We start from the raw sequence: 17956 nt of genomic DNA, 5'->3' as shown, positions 1-17956 counted from the left end.
GCTTACAGAGAAGACTCATTCTGAACCGACTGTGAATTCTACACTGTGGGTTTGCACAGGAGGCCTCCTTGATCCTGGGGCACATGCTTATAACCCACCTGCGCCCTTTACATGCCGGGTGACCTTAGGAAGGGACCTTGAGTTCTCCAAGCCTCACACATGACCACCAGGACGCCTGACCCAGCGGGAAAGCATTCGGCATATGGTGGTGTTCAATGAACGACCACGGCATCATGGTCTGGGATCTCTGTGGGTGCCAGGTTGGGTGCTGAGCAGGGGCACACAGAGAGCCATGTCCACAAAGAACCATGTCCACACTGCATGCGCGTTCACTGAGAGTCCTCACGGGGACCACCCCTCAGTCCCTCCAGAACTGTGGGTGACACCATGAGGTCACTCACCACCCACCTGAAACCTCGTCTTCCTGCTTTCACTACCGCAGATGGTAAAGCTGCAGAAACCAGACGCCCACCCCCGCAGGCCCCGCCACTGGATGAAGGTTTACCAAGCAATCGGCTTCTAGAGACTTCCCATCCCAAATAAGATGAAGAGCCCTGGAAGGAGACGATATCTCCCTTCCGTCTCCCGACTCGCTTCCTTCCCACTCAGGGAGGAGCAGGACCCAGAAAGGTCAAGGCTTTCGGGGGTGATGGGGACAATCACCATGGTATGGGGGGTCAGGTGGGGCCTGGGGGTTCTGGGAAATGACAGCACATGCTCACTAGCTACATGCATGAAAGAAAAGTCCAGCCACGCATGCTGCGGTCTGTGCTGGCTTCCATTTGTCAGCTCCCCATTATGGTCGAACGCTTGCCTATAACTAACACAGCATCTCAAATGCCAAGTGTCACAGCTGGCGAGTGACAGCTGATCGAGAAGCATCCGCTCATGGAAACCGGGACACCCGGGCCCGAGACAGGAGCAGACAGGGTAGCCAGCAACAGAGGCTGGGCTGTTCTCCCTCCTGGAGGAAAAGGACAGCTGGATTTTCACAGAAGGAAAAAACAAGAAGACTCGGAAACGGATCTGTGCTCTGGGTCATTTTCAGCTGAGCCTTTCTTCAACACGTGACCTTCCAAAGGGCGTCGGAACTCTCAGAGGTGCTTCTCCAAGTGTGGCAATGTAAGGTTTCGCTGGTGGTTAAGCGAAAGGGGAGAGAGGACGCACACCCACACGTGCCGGGCTGCCCGCACGTGGTTATCTCGTACAAGAGCCCAGGGAGGTCATCCGCCTGAGACCCACTGAGGGGAGAGGGGAGGGCGGCTCAGGAGACGGCGAGAGATGCTGGCGGATGGAGAGGGAGGCTCAGGGGATGGTAAAAGATGCTGGTGGATGGCCGAGACCATCCACACCTAGAGCTGGAAATCCTGCAGTGCTCACAGTGGATGGAGACACATGGTCCAGTCCAGGCCGTGACCTCCGTCCTTCCCAGAGAAGGGAACTGAGGTGGCGAGGGCGCCGTGACTTGCCCAGGGGTTCACACATACACACACACCCATGCATAGACACAGAGACTGGCATCACCCAAAGGCCACCTGGCACATGTGAAACACCACATTTTCAAAACACACACCGACTGCGTGCACCTGCTCTCACGGGAGGAAGGGCAGCAGCGGCTGGATCATCCAGCTGTGCGCCAGGAGGTGTCGCCCGACGTGGCTGCAGTTGGTTGTGGGTCCTGTGGGTGCGGGTGTCCTCCCAGAGGTGCAGCACTCGGGGAAACGTTCATGAGCTCTGACAGCTGCCTACGAGAGGGCTCTTCACTCAGCCCACAGGAAAACTGAGCTTTCGAGAATGAAGATCTATTCCACCCTTGTCATAACTTCATGAAATCTTTAATCACAGCAAAATCTTTCATCAGAAAGGGGAATTCATAAAACATTTATCAGAGGTGGAAAACTCAAGTGATTTTTTTTTTTAAGCAGAAAAGACAAGACTCAAATCTGTGTTGTTTTCACTTGTAGAATATAGTTGTTAGATATAACTGCACAGAAATGATGGATGTCAGAATATAACCCTTATTTTGGCCTCTATTTTTTTCTGACTCACTGTCTGCCTGCGGGGGCAGCCTGATCCAGGGTTTCTGTGCCTCCTAACTGTTGGCAGCATGAGATGCTGGTGGACCTTCGCTCTCTATCTTTCATTCATAAATTAATTCCCTTCCCCGAACTGCCTCCGTGCTGCATGCCACCACCACGTCACTTACTCTGTGTGTCTTTCTATGTCACTTTGGGGATTCTCTTAGGCTTTAACCTGGGGCTTGAGTGCATAATTCACTTTTAGTTCTTGTGTGCTTTTTGGTTTTATTTTTCTTTTGTTTGTTGGTTTGCTGTTCATTTTTCTGAATCCATCTTTCTGGAGTACAGGGAAGCCCAGGAAAGCTACCTGGAAGAACTGAGATCAGAGCAAAGCTTTAGATCCATCTGCCTGGTCAGGGCAGGGGGAGACGGGGGTGGGCAGCAAAGGCCCAGCAGCTGAGAGGAACCTGGAGTGCAGTCAGAGGGCCGGATGAGGCTGCCAGGCAGGAAGAACAGCACAGTCCACACAAAGAACAATGCGGGTGAGGCCACAGCTACAGACTGAGGACGCACCATTTCCTGGGTCCACGAGAAGGTCAGCTTTACTTTTTAATTCATATAAATATCTACTGAGTCCCTGTCATGCGTCAGGTGCTATTCTAAGCACTTGTTACATGGAAATCAACAAGAGAAACAGGGTCTCCACTTTCACGGACCACAAATTCTTGTGAGGGGAGGGACCCAGGAAAGATAAGGGGAGTTAAAAGCGAAAAAAAAATTTAGTCATATTTCGTAAAATAAGGAAAAATGGGTTCAAAAAGGTTGCTGAATACAGATTTGAGACATATATCCACACACAAAATCAATAATAACATTCCTATATATCAACTAAAAACAATAATAGAATATAATTTTTTAAAATATATCCACAATAGCAATGCACCTAGGGATAAATCTAACAAAATGTATACAGGACATTTATGGAAAAAATTCTAAAGTTTTATGGAATAACATTAAAGGTGATGAATAAATACAGAGATGTTTTATGTTCAAGAATAAGAAAACTTGGTATTTTTAAATGACTCATTTCTTTTCCACTCCAGTAGCCTTGCCTGCAAAATCCCATGGATGGCACAGACTGGCGGGCTACAGTTCACAGGGTCACAAAGACTCAGACGCGACTGAAGCAACTCAGCACGCACGCACTTCTTTCCTGCTTTATACAAATTTAATGCAACTCAATAAAAAAATCTGAACAGAGTTCTGGTTTTGGTCAAACTTGATACACGACTTCTAAAATTCATATATAAGGCCAAGAACATGTGAGACAACAACGAGAAAGGATTTTGGAAGGGATTTGACCAACCAGGTATCAAGAACTGCTATAAAGCTGTAATAATAAAGGCCCACAGCAGTGGAGGAGTGATAGACACATCAGAGAAGGAAAAAGCAACCCAGAAGCACATCCACGAATGTAAAGTAATAGTAAGTAATCTGTAACAGCCACACACCGGAACCATATATATATATATTATATAATATATATATATATATAAAAAATATATATATATGTGAAGATGAATTAAGAACTCCAGACCTCACTGCAGGCTAAGTCTCACGTTAACAAGGCTGAGCGAACAATGCATGGCAGAAGGTAATTACAGTATACATTTATATCAAGTTTAAAATACTTAAAATTACTCTGTATTGCTGATAAGTCAACTGGAGGCAGTAGTCTCTCTCCGTGAGGGGGAAAGAGAATAGGGTCACAGAGGGGCATGCACAGCTTTAACAGTTTCATTTTTCTTTCTCTGAATTAGAAAAACAGAGGCAAATACAGCCAAATGCAAAGCTCTGACAAGCCTGTGTGGCTGGTGATTATCCCCTTTGCTGTCATTCAGTAGCTAAGTCATGTGCAACTCTGTGATCCTACGGACTGCAGCTCACCAGGCTTCCCTGTCCTTCACCATCTCCAGGAGTGTGCTCAAACTCAGGCCCACTGAGTCAGTGATGCCATCCAATCATCTCATCCTCTGTCACCCTCTTCTCCTCTTGCCCTCAATCTTTCCCAGATCAGGGTCTTTTCCAGTGAGTCGGCTCTTCGCATCAGGTGGCCAAAGTACTGGAGCTTCAGCTTCAGCATCAGTCCTTCCAATGAGTATTCAGGACTAATTTCCTTTAAGACTGACTTGGTTGGATCTCCTTGCAGTCCAAGGGACTCTCAAGAGTCTTCTTTACCAGCACCAAAGTTCAAAAACATCAATTCTTCGGCACTCAGCCTTCTTTATAGTCCAACTCTCACATTCATATCTGACTACTGGGAAAACCAGAGCTTTGAATAGACGGACCTTTGCTGGCAAGTGATGTCTCTGCTTTAGCCTTTCTGTACATGTTGCTTACACTTAACATGTTTTTTAAGAGATCTTTTAAAGTCACTTAGAATGTTGCCTTAGCCTGGGCCCCCACCCCCCAGGAAGCTGAGACTGAGAAGAGGGCTGGGGTGGGAGTGGGCGTCTGAGGAGGGGACACTGAGGGGAGCAGGTCAGCCATAGGCTGCGCCGCGAGTGTGCCCTCAGGCGGAGGATAGGGGGTTACTTGTTGGGCAGCCCCCACCGCCCAGCTCAAGCTTCCCTGCAAAGAATCAAAGCCCCACACTCGCTGCAGGCCCTGTGCAGGGTGAGCACCCATGCTTCAGCCTCAGAGAAGACCCGCAGAACATTCCAGAAATCAAGAGCTACCCAGCAGAGTGAAGCTGAGGTGCTGTCAAGTCACCCTTCATAAATCTGGCTGCAACAGAGACGGCTAATGTGAGACGTGGGCTAGGACTTGAGGCATGATAACAAATTTTTTTTTAAATTAACTGCATCTCCTGAAACCTTGGGCTTCCCAGGTGGCTCAGTGGTGAAGAACTTGCATGCCAATGCAGGAAGTGTGCGCGCGACCCCTGGGTCAGGAAGGCCCCCCGGAGAAGGGAGTGACAACCCACTCCAGTACTATGCTGCATGTGCTAAGTCGCTCAGTCCTGTCCGACTCTTGCGACCCCACAGACTGTGGCCCACCAGGCTCCTCTGTCCATGGGATTCTCCAGGCAAGAATACTGGAGTGGGGTGCCATTTCCTTCTCCAGGGGATCTTCCCAACCCAGGGATCGAACCTGGGTCTCCTGCTGGAGACTCCTCCGGCAGACTCTACCGACTGTGCTACGAAGAGTACTCTTGCCTGGGAAATCCCATGGACAGAAGAGCTTGGCGGGCTACAGCCCGTGGGGTCACAGAAGAGTCGGACACGACTTGGCAACTGAACAACAACCTGAAATCATAAATAGAGATAACAACTGACTTCAGATGCAAAGGAGGGCCTCTCTGATGAAGTGGCATTTCATTTCAGACCCACACAATAAGAAGGCGACCGTATGAAGGTCTTGGAGGAGTGCTTTCCAGAGAAGGCAGTTAAGGCCAAATCTTAGAGCAGGGTGGAATCAACGGACAGAACGAGCCAAGAGCAGAGAGGTGCAAAATTAATGACAGAGTAAAGGTCATGCAAAAAGTTCAGATTTTAGTCTAAGGATGATGGGAAGCTATCTTTAGAGTCTTGAGCAGATGACTGACATGAATTGGTTTATGCTTTTTAAAAACATGAGGAGTTCTTATTCTGGAAAAGATGGAGTAAGCACAAATAACCCATCCCCTGTCACCCCTACTGAATCCAACTATAAATCCTACATACAATGCAGGCAGCAGCTATCTGATGGTCTGAAAAGTAAATTATAGAAGGTGGATTTGGGAAGGAGATCTGAAATCCAAGTTCCTCTGAACATCATGAAAGGGTGGGAGAGGAGGTCCTCTGGGCTTGTTCTTTTTTCTCTTCTCTTTCTCCCATCCCCCGGCCAGTACCTCTATGAAACAGCATCATGATGGCAGTCATTCAAGACCAGGACACCAAGGGACCTACGCAGCCAGTCCCACAAGCACAGGGCCAGTCCCCATCACTTTGACTCCCCGTCTCTGTCCTCTGACCAACAGTCCCTCACACAGACACACAGCAGGGAACTCAACCCCTGGCTCTGCTGTGGAGAGACAGGGAAGAGAGGCCCCTGGACAGTGCTGGGAAGACTGTAGAAAGGACAGAGGGGAAGACAGTGGCTTGCTGAAGTGGTACTTGACCTGGGCTCTCCGTGGAGTGAGCATGGGGGGACGGATCCTGAGTGGCAAGCCATAGGCTCCAGGAACTGAGCTCCAGGAAGGCACCCACAGGATGGCCCAAGGAGGACTGCAGACTCAGAAACCAGAAGTGCAGCCTGGTCCAGAGAAGGCACCCCAGAGCCGTGGTGCAGACCACCCACCAAAACAAAAATACCCATGTTCCCTTCAGCGTGCAAGCAGGGCCACAACATCTCACAGCATTACATGCAAAAGGTCTGCAACCTAAGGCTATAACCACTCAGCAGAGGAAGAACCCAGGAAAAAGCTAATTTGCAATGGAAACTAAAAATCAACAGACTACAACTTCAAGACGATAGGCTTATCACAAAAAGACTTTAAACATGTTCTGCAAAGCAAGGGCAAACACACTTGAAACAAACGAAAAGATAAAATCTCAGGAAAGAAAGAGAAGATGTAAAGAGAAAGCAAAGAGAAACCTGAGGAAAAAACTGAACTGAAAATTTCACCAGGTGGTGAATTACCTGAGTAACTGAGGGGATGATTTGCTGTAAAATAAGAAAGGATACAGAATAAACAGCACCACCGACCAACTAAGTACCGGATACTTGGCGAACATTCCACCATCAAAATGGCAGGACATCCACACTCCTCAGGTTATATGCAACATTTACCAAAGGAAACCATTTCTAGGCCATGCAGGGAAAAAAAATCTCTAGCGACTTTAAAAGAATAAAAATCACACAAACTTTTTTTTGAACCACAAAGGAATTAAACAAGCATATTTGAAGATAGATTAATAATATATCCAATGGAAACAACTGAGAGAAAAAAAGGGATTAAAAACAGTCCTATGAGACAAGAAAATCTCTAAAAGTCACGTCATAGGAGTTTGAGATGAAACAAAACAAAACGCACACAGTTTTTGAAAAAATAATGGCTGAAAATTCCCCAAATTTGGCCAAAAAAAAAAAAAAGAAAAGAAAACACATAAATGTACAGATTCAGGAAGCTCAACAAATGCCAAGCCATATAAATTTTTTAAAATCTACGCCCAGAAACATCCTAATCAAGCTAAACTTCAAAAAAGCAAAAGGGAAGAAGTCTTCGGCAAGAAGCCACCTGAAAGCAGCTTGAGTGAACACACTCGGTACATGGGGAGCAGTCCGGAGTCTCAAGGTTTCTTATCAGCATCCCAGTTTGGTCACTTAATGGGTGTAATATCTTAAGTAAGTCATTCAATTTCTCTGAACCTCACTTTCCTCAGTGAAGACAAGAATGCCTATGTCATGGAATTATTAAGAGGCTCCAACAGAAAAAAAACACAACAACAACAACAGAAGAAAAATGAAGGAGCTTTGTAAAAGTACAAGCAGAATGCTGCATAAACGGGAGGGGGGGGATTGTTATTATTGTTATTAGCTTGGTTGCAGTCAGTGGGGCAGCAAGAGGAAACGCACACAACCCTGCCAGCAACACAATTCCAGCTAATGATTCGATACTGACTCAGCAAAAAGTGAATAGGAGAAACTCCTATGCCAAGGTCTGAGTCTGTCTAAAAACGTGGCCCCATGCCCAGAAAGCTAAGTGGTGCTTTCTCCCCAAGTCTGGCTGAACTGTTCTAGGCCTCCAGGGTCCACACATCACCGCTCCACGGATCCTAGGAGTGCAGTGTGTGAGTAAAGATACAGCCAGGCTGGTAGTGATAGCCACGTGGACAGAGAAACCTGGCAGGAGCTGTCAGGAGCGGGACACGACTGAGAGACTGACACTTCTCTTTCTCCATGCTGAAACTGGCTACTAATATTTCAGGAAAGACTGGTTGGTAACAGGCAGTTAGTTAGTTAGTTAGTTTAGTCGCTCAATCATGTCTGACTCTTTGTGACCCCATGGACTGCAGCACACAAGGCTTCCCTGTCCATCACCAACTCCCAGAGCTTACTCAAACTCATGTCCATTGAGTTGGTGATGCCATCCAACCATCTCATCCTCTGTCGTCCCCTTCTCCTCCTGCCTTCAACCTTTCCCACATCAGGGTCTTTTCCAATGAGTCGGTTCTTCACCATCAGGTGGCCAAAGCACTGGAGTTTCAGCTTCAGCATCAGTCCTTCCAATGAGTATTCAGAACTGATCTCCTTGCAGTCCAAGGGACTCTCAAGAGTCTTCTCCAACACCACAGTTCAAAAGCAACGATTCTTTGGCGCTCAGCCTTCTTTATAGTCCAACTCTCACATCCATACATGACTACTGGAAAAACCACAGCTTTGACTAGACGGACCTTTGTTGGCAAAGTAATGTCTCTGCTTTTTAATGTGCTGTCTAGGTTGGTCATAGCTTTTCTTCCAAGGAGCAAGCGTCTTTTAATTTCATGGCTGCAGTCACCATCTGCAGTGATTTTGGAGCCCCAAAAAATAAAGTCTCTCACTGCTCCCATTGTTTCCCCATCTATTTGCCATGAAGTGATGCCATGATCTTCGTTTTCTGAATGTTGAGTTTTAAGCCAACTTTTTCACTCTCCTCTTTCCCTTTCATCAAGAGGCTCTTTAGTTCCTCTTCGCTAGAGACCATATATGTGTGTGCTCAGTCGTGTCCAGTGCTTTATGATCCCATGGACTGTAGCCCACCGGGCTCTTCTGTCCACATGGGTGGACAGGAAGAAGAGCTTTCTTGTAAGTCTTAAGAAAGCCAGGAAACTTATTCAATCTAATGTGAAAGTTGCTCAGTCATGTCCGACTCTGTGACCCCAGGGACTGTAGAGTCCATGGAATTCTCCAGGCCAGAAAACTGGAGTGGGTAGTCTTTCCCTTCTCCAGGGGATCTTCCCAAACCAGGGATCGAAATCAGGTCTCCTGCATTGCAGGTGGGTTGTTAACCAGCTGAGCCACAAGGGAAACCTTCAATCTAAAGTGACTCAAAAAACAGAACATATCATCATAATGTTTTTCTGGTGATATGATTTCATCTTCACTCCTGCCACACAGATTATGGAGCTTCCAAATCTTGCTGAAGACTGTGACAGTAGATTTACTGTCCATTTGAACCGAGTTTCCCAAAGAGTGATGTGATGTTCCCTTTTCCAAAGGGGACTCATGCCCTGAGGAAGGGACAGACTTGTGCCTGTGCTTTGGAATGAACACTTCAGCATCGCCTGGAGAAAGAGTTGGAAACGGAGAAACTGAAAGCAGAGAGACTCTGAAAAGCTGTTGCAACTATCCCAGAAAGGGAAGAGGAAGCTGGCCTGAAGGACAAGGGTGATACGCCTGAGTCAGTCCAGGACTACTGAAGTGGAAAGGACAGATCTGGCGACCGGTAGAAACATGGGAACGTTTCCCTGTGGTTGGCTGACACGCAACCCAGCCTCTGGGGAGGATCTCAGGGCTGCACGTTACTGAAGGCAGGAAGAGCCTCTGTTTCTGGGCTTTTAGTTGGTAAGTTTTAAAATGTTCCCTGTAGTAAAAGGAAAAAATTTTGAAATGGTGAGAATCAAAGAGACACAGGATAACCAGCGTCGGCAAGGATGTGCAGTAAACTGGAACCTTCGTACCCTGCTGGTGGGAACATACAGTGGTACAGCCGAGCAGGAAAATAGTCAGGCAACTTCCTAAATGGTTAAATAGTCACCATATGATCTGGTAATTCCACTCTGAGGGATACCCAAGAGAAATGAAAATGCAAGCCCACACAAAAACTGGTACATGAATGTTCGTAACAGCATTATTCCCACCAGCCAAAAGGCGGAACCAACCCATCAACTAATGAACAGTAAACGAAATGCCACACATCCGCACAATGAAATACTGTCCCACATAAAAACAAACAACATACTGATGCCTGCTTGTGGGTGAACCTGGACAACATGATGCTGAGTGGAGAGAGCCAGTCACATTCTAAACCAGGCAAGTCTACCGAGACAGAAAGTAGGCTGAGGCGGCGTGGGGTGGCAGGGAGGAGGGAGACAGGAGGCACTGCTGACGGGCACGGGGCTTCTGCTGGGAGAATGAAAAGCTCCAAAATCAGATGGCGGTGACGGCTGAACAACTCTGCAACTAAACCCAAAACACCAAATTACACAGTTAAGTGGGTGAGTTGTGCGGGATCCCAATGATGCTTCCATAAAGCGCGGGTGTGCAGGCGGCGGGAGCACAGGGGTGCTGGAGATGGGCTCTGCAGGCTCGCGGCTCAGCCCCACGGCTGCTACACCTCACCCCGGCCCAGCGCTCAGCATCGCTGTGGTCTTGCCACGCACGCTGTCTATCCCACTACACCACCTGCTGTGCATCCGTAACGGACCACAGGTACGAGAGAAGAACCACGAAGCCCGTACATTAAGAGGGGCACGAAAATGAACGTTGGGACACCTGGGCCTCAAACCCAAGGTAAAAAGGTGACACAGAATGACAGCTAGGGCGTAGTCAGCCATTCATTCTCTGGGAATGAAGACAAGCCCAACTCATAAAGGGTGGAAACGTACTTACAAATGACAACCTGAAATCACAGTTCATGGGATTGGCATTTGACACTATGATGATTTAAACTTTGAAAATGCCAAATGCAAAAATTCCAAGTGGAAGGTCACAAACAGCTCTGGCCAGTTATTGATGACAGACAAACTACCTTTTAACATACGCTCAATCCCTAAATCAGGTATGACATGGGCCTTTTTAATTGATGTTTATAAATCATACTCCTTAATATAATTAGTGTGTTAAAGTTGCTGTTCAGTTGCTAAGTTGTGGCTAACTCTTTGTGAACCCCATGGACTGCAGCACGCCCAGGCTTCCCTGTCCTTTACTATCTCCATGAGTTTGCTCAAACTCATGTCAACCAGTGTATGTTACTTGTTAAACAGAAACAATCTTTAAATCTGTCTTTAAGCAAAGAATATTGGTAGTGTTTTAAAATGCACACTGAGACATAACATTCAATAATATAATGGTTCAAAACAAAATTAAAATAATCGACAGTAATAATTTAATAATGTATACGATTAAGACAGAAAATAGGACCCTTCGAGGTACAGCTGTGAGTGGAGACAGGACAATGAGAGGTGACTCCTGGCCTGGACAGCCCCTCAGTGATGACACTGGGGACCAGAGGGTGCTCACCGCCACATCAACCCAGAAGACGTGCCCAGCGGCTCCTGCCACGGCTGGTGTTGGGGGTGGGTGTCCCAGCTCCTTCCTGTACAGATCTAGACTATTTAACACCTGCAAACAGGGTGAAAAGTGTGCTCATCACTGCAGTGAGCACACACCAATAGGAGCAGGAGCGGATGAGGCAAACGCAGTAAGTCATTACTCTCCTTCCAGCTGGAGGCTCCGCGAGCGGACTAGAAGGAGAAGCAACCCTGGGCAGGGACACCGGGCAAAGAGCAGCCTTGGGCTTTGAGGCACAAGGGTCTTCCTGATGTCCAGTCATTTTTGTGCCCCTCTTAACATGTGGCCTTCATGGTTCTCTTCTTGTCCCTGCTACACATGGCCTGTTACAAGCACAAACCAGACAGAGGAAATGATGTGCTCGTCAAGACCACGGGAAGGAAAACTGAGGACTAAAGAAATAGGAAATAACTTGCTCAGGACCACAGAGCGGATGAGCGGGAGAAAAAGAATCAAAATCTGAAATCAGAGGCGGGCACACTGGGTTCTGAATCCCGCGCTTCTTAAAATCCTAATTCTTGTTAAATTAAAAACCCATTCAAATCAACACAGCAACCTGGAAAAGATCGGCCGTGATAAAATCTAGCACTAAAAGTGCCTTTATTACATGTCTGTGAGCACGGGCCGCCCACGGCGTGGAACAGTCCCACCCCACAGGGGGAAATGGGATTTTTCTAACTGGCCGGGAGAAGCACCGTGGTGTGTCAGGCTGTGTGATTTCTGTTAATAATGTAATAACTCCCACACCTTACACCCTGGCTCAGGGGAGTGCATTTCCCACAGAGCTCAGAGCAGTGATGTGTAAGATTGGGTCATTTATCCTAACGGTCTGGGAAGAAATTGCTCCTGAGGAGGGGAAGGCAGGGTGGCCCCATCCATTTCAGTCTGTCCCCAACAACATTAGCAGGCGGCTCGGTGTAAAAAGTGAATCTCAGAGGTAATTGATCTCCTAAATAAAAGTCAGCTGAAACCCAGGTACACCCCTGAAGGAGGATGGTTTAAAAAAAAAAAAGAAAAAAGGCAAAGAGAATTCCACCTGCCATCTATGCTGTGCTTTGGCTCCGGGAAAACACTGGCCCCTCCGGTGTTCACTTTCATTCTCTCATCCCCCCTGAGGGGGCAGAGCTGGTGACCACAGCAGTGGGGACGGAGGGCTGAGGCTGGGAGAGATCCAGAGACGTTTCCACAGACGGAGAGGGTAAGGGGGCGCCCAGGCTTCTGGAAGCCCACTTCAGAGCACTGTGATGGGAAGCATGGGTCTTGCTGGAGAGAAGACCAACATTCAAATGCATCTCTTTTGCTCATTAATGTGCAATCTGGGGTGAGTTATTTAACATCTGCATACAGCAACACTGACTTCAAAGGGTTCTCGGGAGTTTAAACGGGACACTGCACAGTGGACCGAGGGCATGACTAGGAATAGGGTGGGTCCTGAATAAATGGGATTTCCCTGCCCTGATTTCTCTTCTAGAACTCTATCAGTAAAAAAACTACCAATGAGAAAAACGGCATAAATCATCAGTATTACTGAGAGGAGCACTGGTGGCTCAGCTGGTAAAGAATCTGCCTGCAGTGCAGGAGACCTGGGTTTGATCTCTGGGTAGGGAAGATCCCCTGGAGGAGGGCATGGCAACCCACTCCAGTATTCTTGCCTAGAGAACTCCATGGACGGAGGAGCCTGGCAAGCTACAGTCATGGGACCACAAGAGTTGGACACAACTGAGCGACTAAACCACCACCGCCAATGAGAGGAGCAGATACACAAACCAGCCCAGGAGCAAACGATGTAATAACCTTTGGTGTTCTGGTTTCAGAACAGGGTACATGAGCCTTTTTATGCCAGCAATAAGGCTGTCTTTTGATGAATGTATAGCTTCTTTTTGCATCAAAGTCAGCTTGAACACCCATAAAGGCCCCAGCTAACATGGATTTGGTCATCTAGCTGTGTGTCTGTGTCTGCAGCACCTTGCAGTCAGGGTATCTGGAAGCCAGTCTGTCACCGGCAAGCTGTGAGACTCTGGGAAAACCACAGGCCTTCTCTGGGCCTCCTCTGTGATGCAACTGTGTGGAGCCTGGCCATCTCTGGGGATGCCTGACTCTAAAATGGCCCGATGCTAAAAGCAAATTCTCACCTGGGAGCAAGATGAAAACCAGTGTCTACAGAAAACCATGTCATGTCAACCTGAACAGAGTATAGATTAAATGCATGATAAGTCTGCTGTATTTCAGGCCAACGATTTATACGGGTCTCTACGGAAACTGGAGCATAAATATCAGAGCGGGCACTCTGAACTCTGTCCAGTAGGCACTGGGAAATTCTTCAAGCCAGACAGTGATGTGGGAACATTTGTCTTTACAGGACGATACAGGAGCAGGCTGGAGGCAGGGGAGTATTTCCAGAGTCCCACGGAAAGATGGCAAACCTCAACCCACAGGATCAGGGCTCAGTGAGACGGGGCAGGAAGGGAGAGGGACTAGAGGAGATCCAAAGCCAACCCACAAGCAGGGAAAAGAAACACGTAGGCCCAAAGGAAGAGAGTGAGGCCAGCAACCAGGAGCCAAACAGCACATCAGCCCACCGCCAGCTCTTCCAGTGTGCCGCACAAACCACAAGGCAGCAATTTTTCTCGTCTTAAATTGTCACTAAGAGCTGCAGGGGCCGTGGCATGGAAGCCAGACAGCAATAGGGGGAAACGAATCCAACTTGGTGACAATCTGCGCTGCTTCTCAGACCTATTTATGTGAGCGGTGGCAGCAGGAGATGAGGGGACGAGAAAGAGGCACACGCCAGGGTGATGGTGGAGCGGGCTGAATGCATGGGAAGGGCCTGAGAAACTCGAACAGCATCTGGCAGGCGTCCCGGCCAAAGCTTCCTGCCGGCAAGTGTTTTGATGCCTTTTACCAATTCAAAACAGAGGCGAGCGCTGGCAAGAGAGACCATTACTCTGTGGATTGAAAAAGTGATAGATGATGAAATGCGATGCTGAAAAGCCCAAGCTCAGCCACTGATTCTCACCGAGGCCATTTCCCGCGGCTGGAGAAAAGCAGTCTTTCCTATGAACTCAAACTGCCCTTACTTTGGTAGGGGGGCGGGGGGGGCGGAGCTGTATCACTCTGAAGAGAGTTTTCTATCGACATTAACATCCCCCCGTTATACTCTGTGGACAACAGAGCCCACAGGTGGAGGGGGCTGCTGCTCATGACGGTCTCTCCCACCACGGTCAGCGTAAGTACCACCAGGCCACCCCATGCTACCCGGAGAGGTAAGCTGTCCCTGGATAGGGGGATGTGGAAGCACCCGGGGGTCAGGACCTGCCTTCCGAAGGCTGCTCACCACCTGGGCAGGAATCCAACCCCACAGGGTCTCCAGATGTCTGCAGCCCCATCCGGCACTATCCCCAGGTCACCACAGGTCAGTTTAGGGTGAGAAACTGTCATTCTCCCACCTAAGGGAGGAACAGGCTCTAGTATCTCTGGCCTCTTCTGGATCTGAAGCAGACAAACTGATTTCTTCCTCCCTGAAGGAAGGCTAGGCCGGGAGAACCAAGCAGGAGGAAAAGCCTCCCCCAGGGAGGGCGCTCTGGGCAGAATGACCCACCCTCCCGAAAGCTGGGGGCTCCAGGAAGAGCGGGCCGAGATGCTGGATGGCCTGGCCCTGCACAGTCCTCCTGGGAGGACAGCGGGACAGAGACAGACAGGCTGGACTCCTCCAGGAGTGTCCAAGGCACAGGGCCATGTGCCAAGTCCCTGCTAACAGGAGAGCTGTGCCAGACCGGAGCAAGGCCCGGGCTCGGGACAACGGGCGGGAACTCTGTCCCGCCCCACGACGACCACAAGCAAGCAAGCGGCAGGGATGACGCGATCACCACAGCGCGGGCCAAGTGGGAAGCCCGTCCACCCCATCTCCCTGAAGAGGCATTTCCCTACACTGCCTGTTCATCTGATGAAGACCCGGGGAGGCTGACCACCCTGGCACACTGGGCGGTGGGACCAAGATGAACACCACGGCCAGAGCTGCAGGTGCAGCGCCATCAGCCACGAGAGCAAGGCTGGCGAAGAGCTGAGGAGCACGTACCTGGTGGCCGGCAGGGTACTGACCCGCGTGAAGAACACAGATGGTTCCACCTCCACGTGCAGCCCCAGGGCCAGGTTCCTGTAATACCCTTCAATGTGGCCTGGGCCTCCGGAGTATTTGAAGTTCAGGACAGCTTCCAGGGTCTAAAAAGATGGAAGGAAAAAAAAAAAAGGTCACTTACTACTCCCTGAGCCGACTGCCATCCGGCCACGTGGCCGGCCCCCCTCAGGTGAGGAAGGTGAAGCGATGGGCACTGGGCAGCTCCACCAGGGCGGCCACTGGCACCTGACCCTGGTGCCATCTTTCCTCCAACGACGCCCCGCAGCTAACAACACGCACGATTCTCAGCCTGCAAACACGAATGGAGAGAAGCTCGAGGATGATTCTGTGATGGGATCCAGCATTTCAGAGAGACAAGTGCATCTCAGTCAGCGTCACTTAAACACACAGATCAGGTTGGGGGGCTGGGTGGGGACTTCCATGAGGGAGCTGGAGCATGGCTCCTGGGCTAACAGTGAGCAAGGCTGACAAGCCCGAGACTCATGCAGATAAGGTCACTGGGCAGCCATGGAGCCAGAAGGCCAAGCAGAAACAAGTCCCTTCCAGGAGGGACATGGCGGGGACACCTGACCAGGGGCAGAGCCGGCCCCCACACAAGCCGGCAAGAAGGAGTCAGTTCAGACGTCCATGAACTTCTAAGGGCTGAGGAGGGGCTCTACAGATAGTGGAGACCCTCCAGATGCAAGGACAGTTCCCGCCCATGCCAGGCTCTTCTCCAGGGACCTCCCCTGGGGGCCCTGCACACTCCCCTAGGAGACTGGCACGGGCAGAGGTACAGGGGAGCCTCCCTGGGTAGTAAAGGCCTGGAGGACGTGGTCAGCAGCCACCAGGGGAAAAGCATGAAACGAAAACCCCAGCTCCAACCCCTTGCCCCCATCCCGCCCCCATCCACACCCTTCTCTCCTCCAAAGCAAAATCTTTAGCTTCTGGAGGAGGGGTGAGCAATGCCAAAGGCACACAGGCAGGGATAAATACCCTTCCTAGTGAGGCGAGGAGAGGAGGGCCAGGAGGACAGGAGAGACAGAGCGGGAAGCCCGTTCAGAGTGCCCGCCTCTAGACCAGGCAGAGGCTGGTGCTACTGGGAGGGGGCGGGTGGCACAGGGACTCCGAGAGCCCACACCCACTATGCGGGGTGCAACTCCAACTGGGGATGGCGGCAGCGGGAGGACAACAGCGCGCCCCTCTGCTCCTGCAGGCCCCCAGGAGGAAGCCCCTGGGGTAGGAGGGAAGGTGTGGAGAGACCCCCATCCAGGTGCTGGCAGGCAGGGAGGGCTCAGGGCCGAGGAGAGAGGACCTTTATGGGGAAACCGCCTGGAACCTCAGCAGCCCCTACCTCCTTCCTCGCCCTCCCCCGGCACGATCCAGAGCCTGTGCCGCACCAACAGTAACCATGGCAACAGGAAATCTCAACCCCAGCTCAGCTCCTACTAAAATGACTCAGCCTTCCCCAGTAAGGTCCTAAAACAGGCAACAGCACACTGCGGCCTGTGGGCCACACCTGGCCTGCAGCCTGGCTCTGGATGCCCTGGAGCTGAGAACAGTCTTTTACATTTTTAAAGGGCTGCACAACAAAACAAATGACAAAACCAAAGAAGAATATGCAACAGAGACCACAGGCACAGCTGAAATATTTATCAGATGCTCCTTCACATAAGAAGTTGACTAATAAAACTCTTCAGAAGCAAACATAGCCGTCAATCATCGGGACCTTGGATTAGGAATGATTCCAGAGATAACACACCAAGAGACAAGTGGCTGGGGTCATGGAAACCCAAGGAGGGCAGAACTTTGGAGAGGAGGGCTGGAATGCCCACTGCTGCAGCCAAGCCATGTAAACAGGGCCTGAGAAAGTGTCCACCACGTCTGGAGACAGGCTGGGCTCCGATGACCCTAGTAGGGGTGTTTCCCAGAAAAGAAAGAGGGAGGGTGAGCTGGGAGCACTGTCAGGGCTGACAGTGCCGAGGGGGCCTCAAAACCATGTGTTCAGGGTGGGGATTCGAGCACATGCCCACCCATGAGAGCCAAGGGAAGCCACGTGTCCCAACCTCAGAGCAGGCCCACCCGCCTGCCCTCCTCCCCGCGCTCCACCAGTCACGACTCAATAAGCTGTCCATGAGAGACACAGCGCTTAGCCCTCAGGCGATGGCAACTGACTCCAGTACTCTTGCCTGGAAAATCCCATGGACGGAGGAGCCTGGTAGGCTGCAGTCCACGGGGGTGCGAAGAGTCGGACATGACTGAGCGACTTCACTTTCACTTTTCACTTTCATGCATTGGAGAAGGAAATGGCACCCCACTCCAGTGTTCTTGCCTGTTGAATCCCAGGGACGGGGGAGCCTGGTGGGCTGCCGTCTATGGGGTCGCACAGAGTCGGACACGACTGAAGCGACTTAGCAGCAGCAGCAGCAACTGCATTCATTGACCCATTCCTCCTCTACAAAGGAGAGGCAGGCACAGCTACGAAAGTGCTTAAAATGAAAGAAAACCA

General features: G+C 50.1%; 1 protein-coding gene across 3 annotated transcripts in view; it reads right to left on the bottom strand.

Annotated features, from left to right (window-relative positions):
• The window catches only part of TRAPPC9 (trafficking protein particle complex subunit 9), a 387984-nt gene that overhangs the window by 145456 nt on the left and 224572 nt on the right, over window positions 1–17956 (bottom strand). For all 3 annotated transcript variants that reach the window (XM_052651547.1, XM_052651545.1, XM_052651546.1), the window contains one exon: window positions 15409–15551. In XM_052651547.1, coding sequence (XP_052507507.1) covers window positions 15409–15551 — 143 coding nt within the window. The remainder of the gene's footprint in view (window positions 1–15408; window positions 15552–17956) is intronic.

The sequence above is a fragment of the Budorcas taxicolor genome, chromosome 14, assembly GCF_023091745.1.
Source record: "Budorcas taxicolor isolate Tak-1 chromosome 14, Takin1.1, whole genome shotgun sequence".
Taxonomy (NCBI): Eukaryota; Metazoa; Chordata; class Mammalia; order Artiodactyla; family Bovidae; genus Budorcas; species Budorcas taxicolor.
The sequence above is the reverse complement of the archived record's forward strand: the minus strand, read 5'-3'. Positions and strand labels throughout refer to the sequence as shown.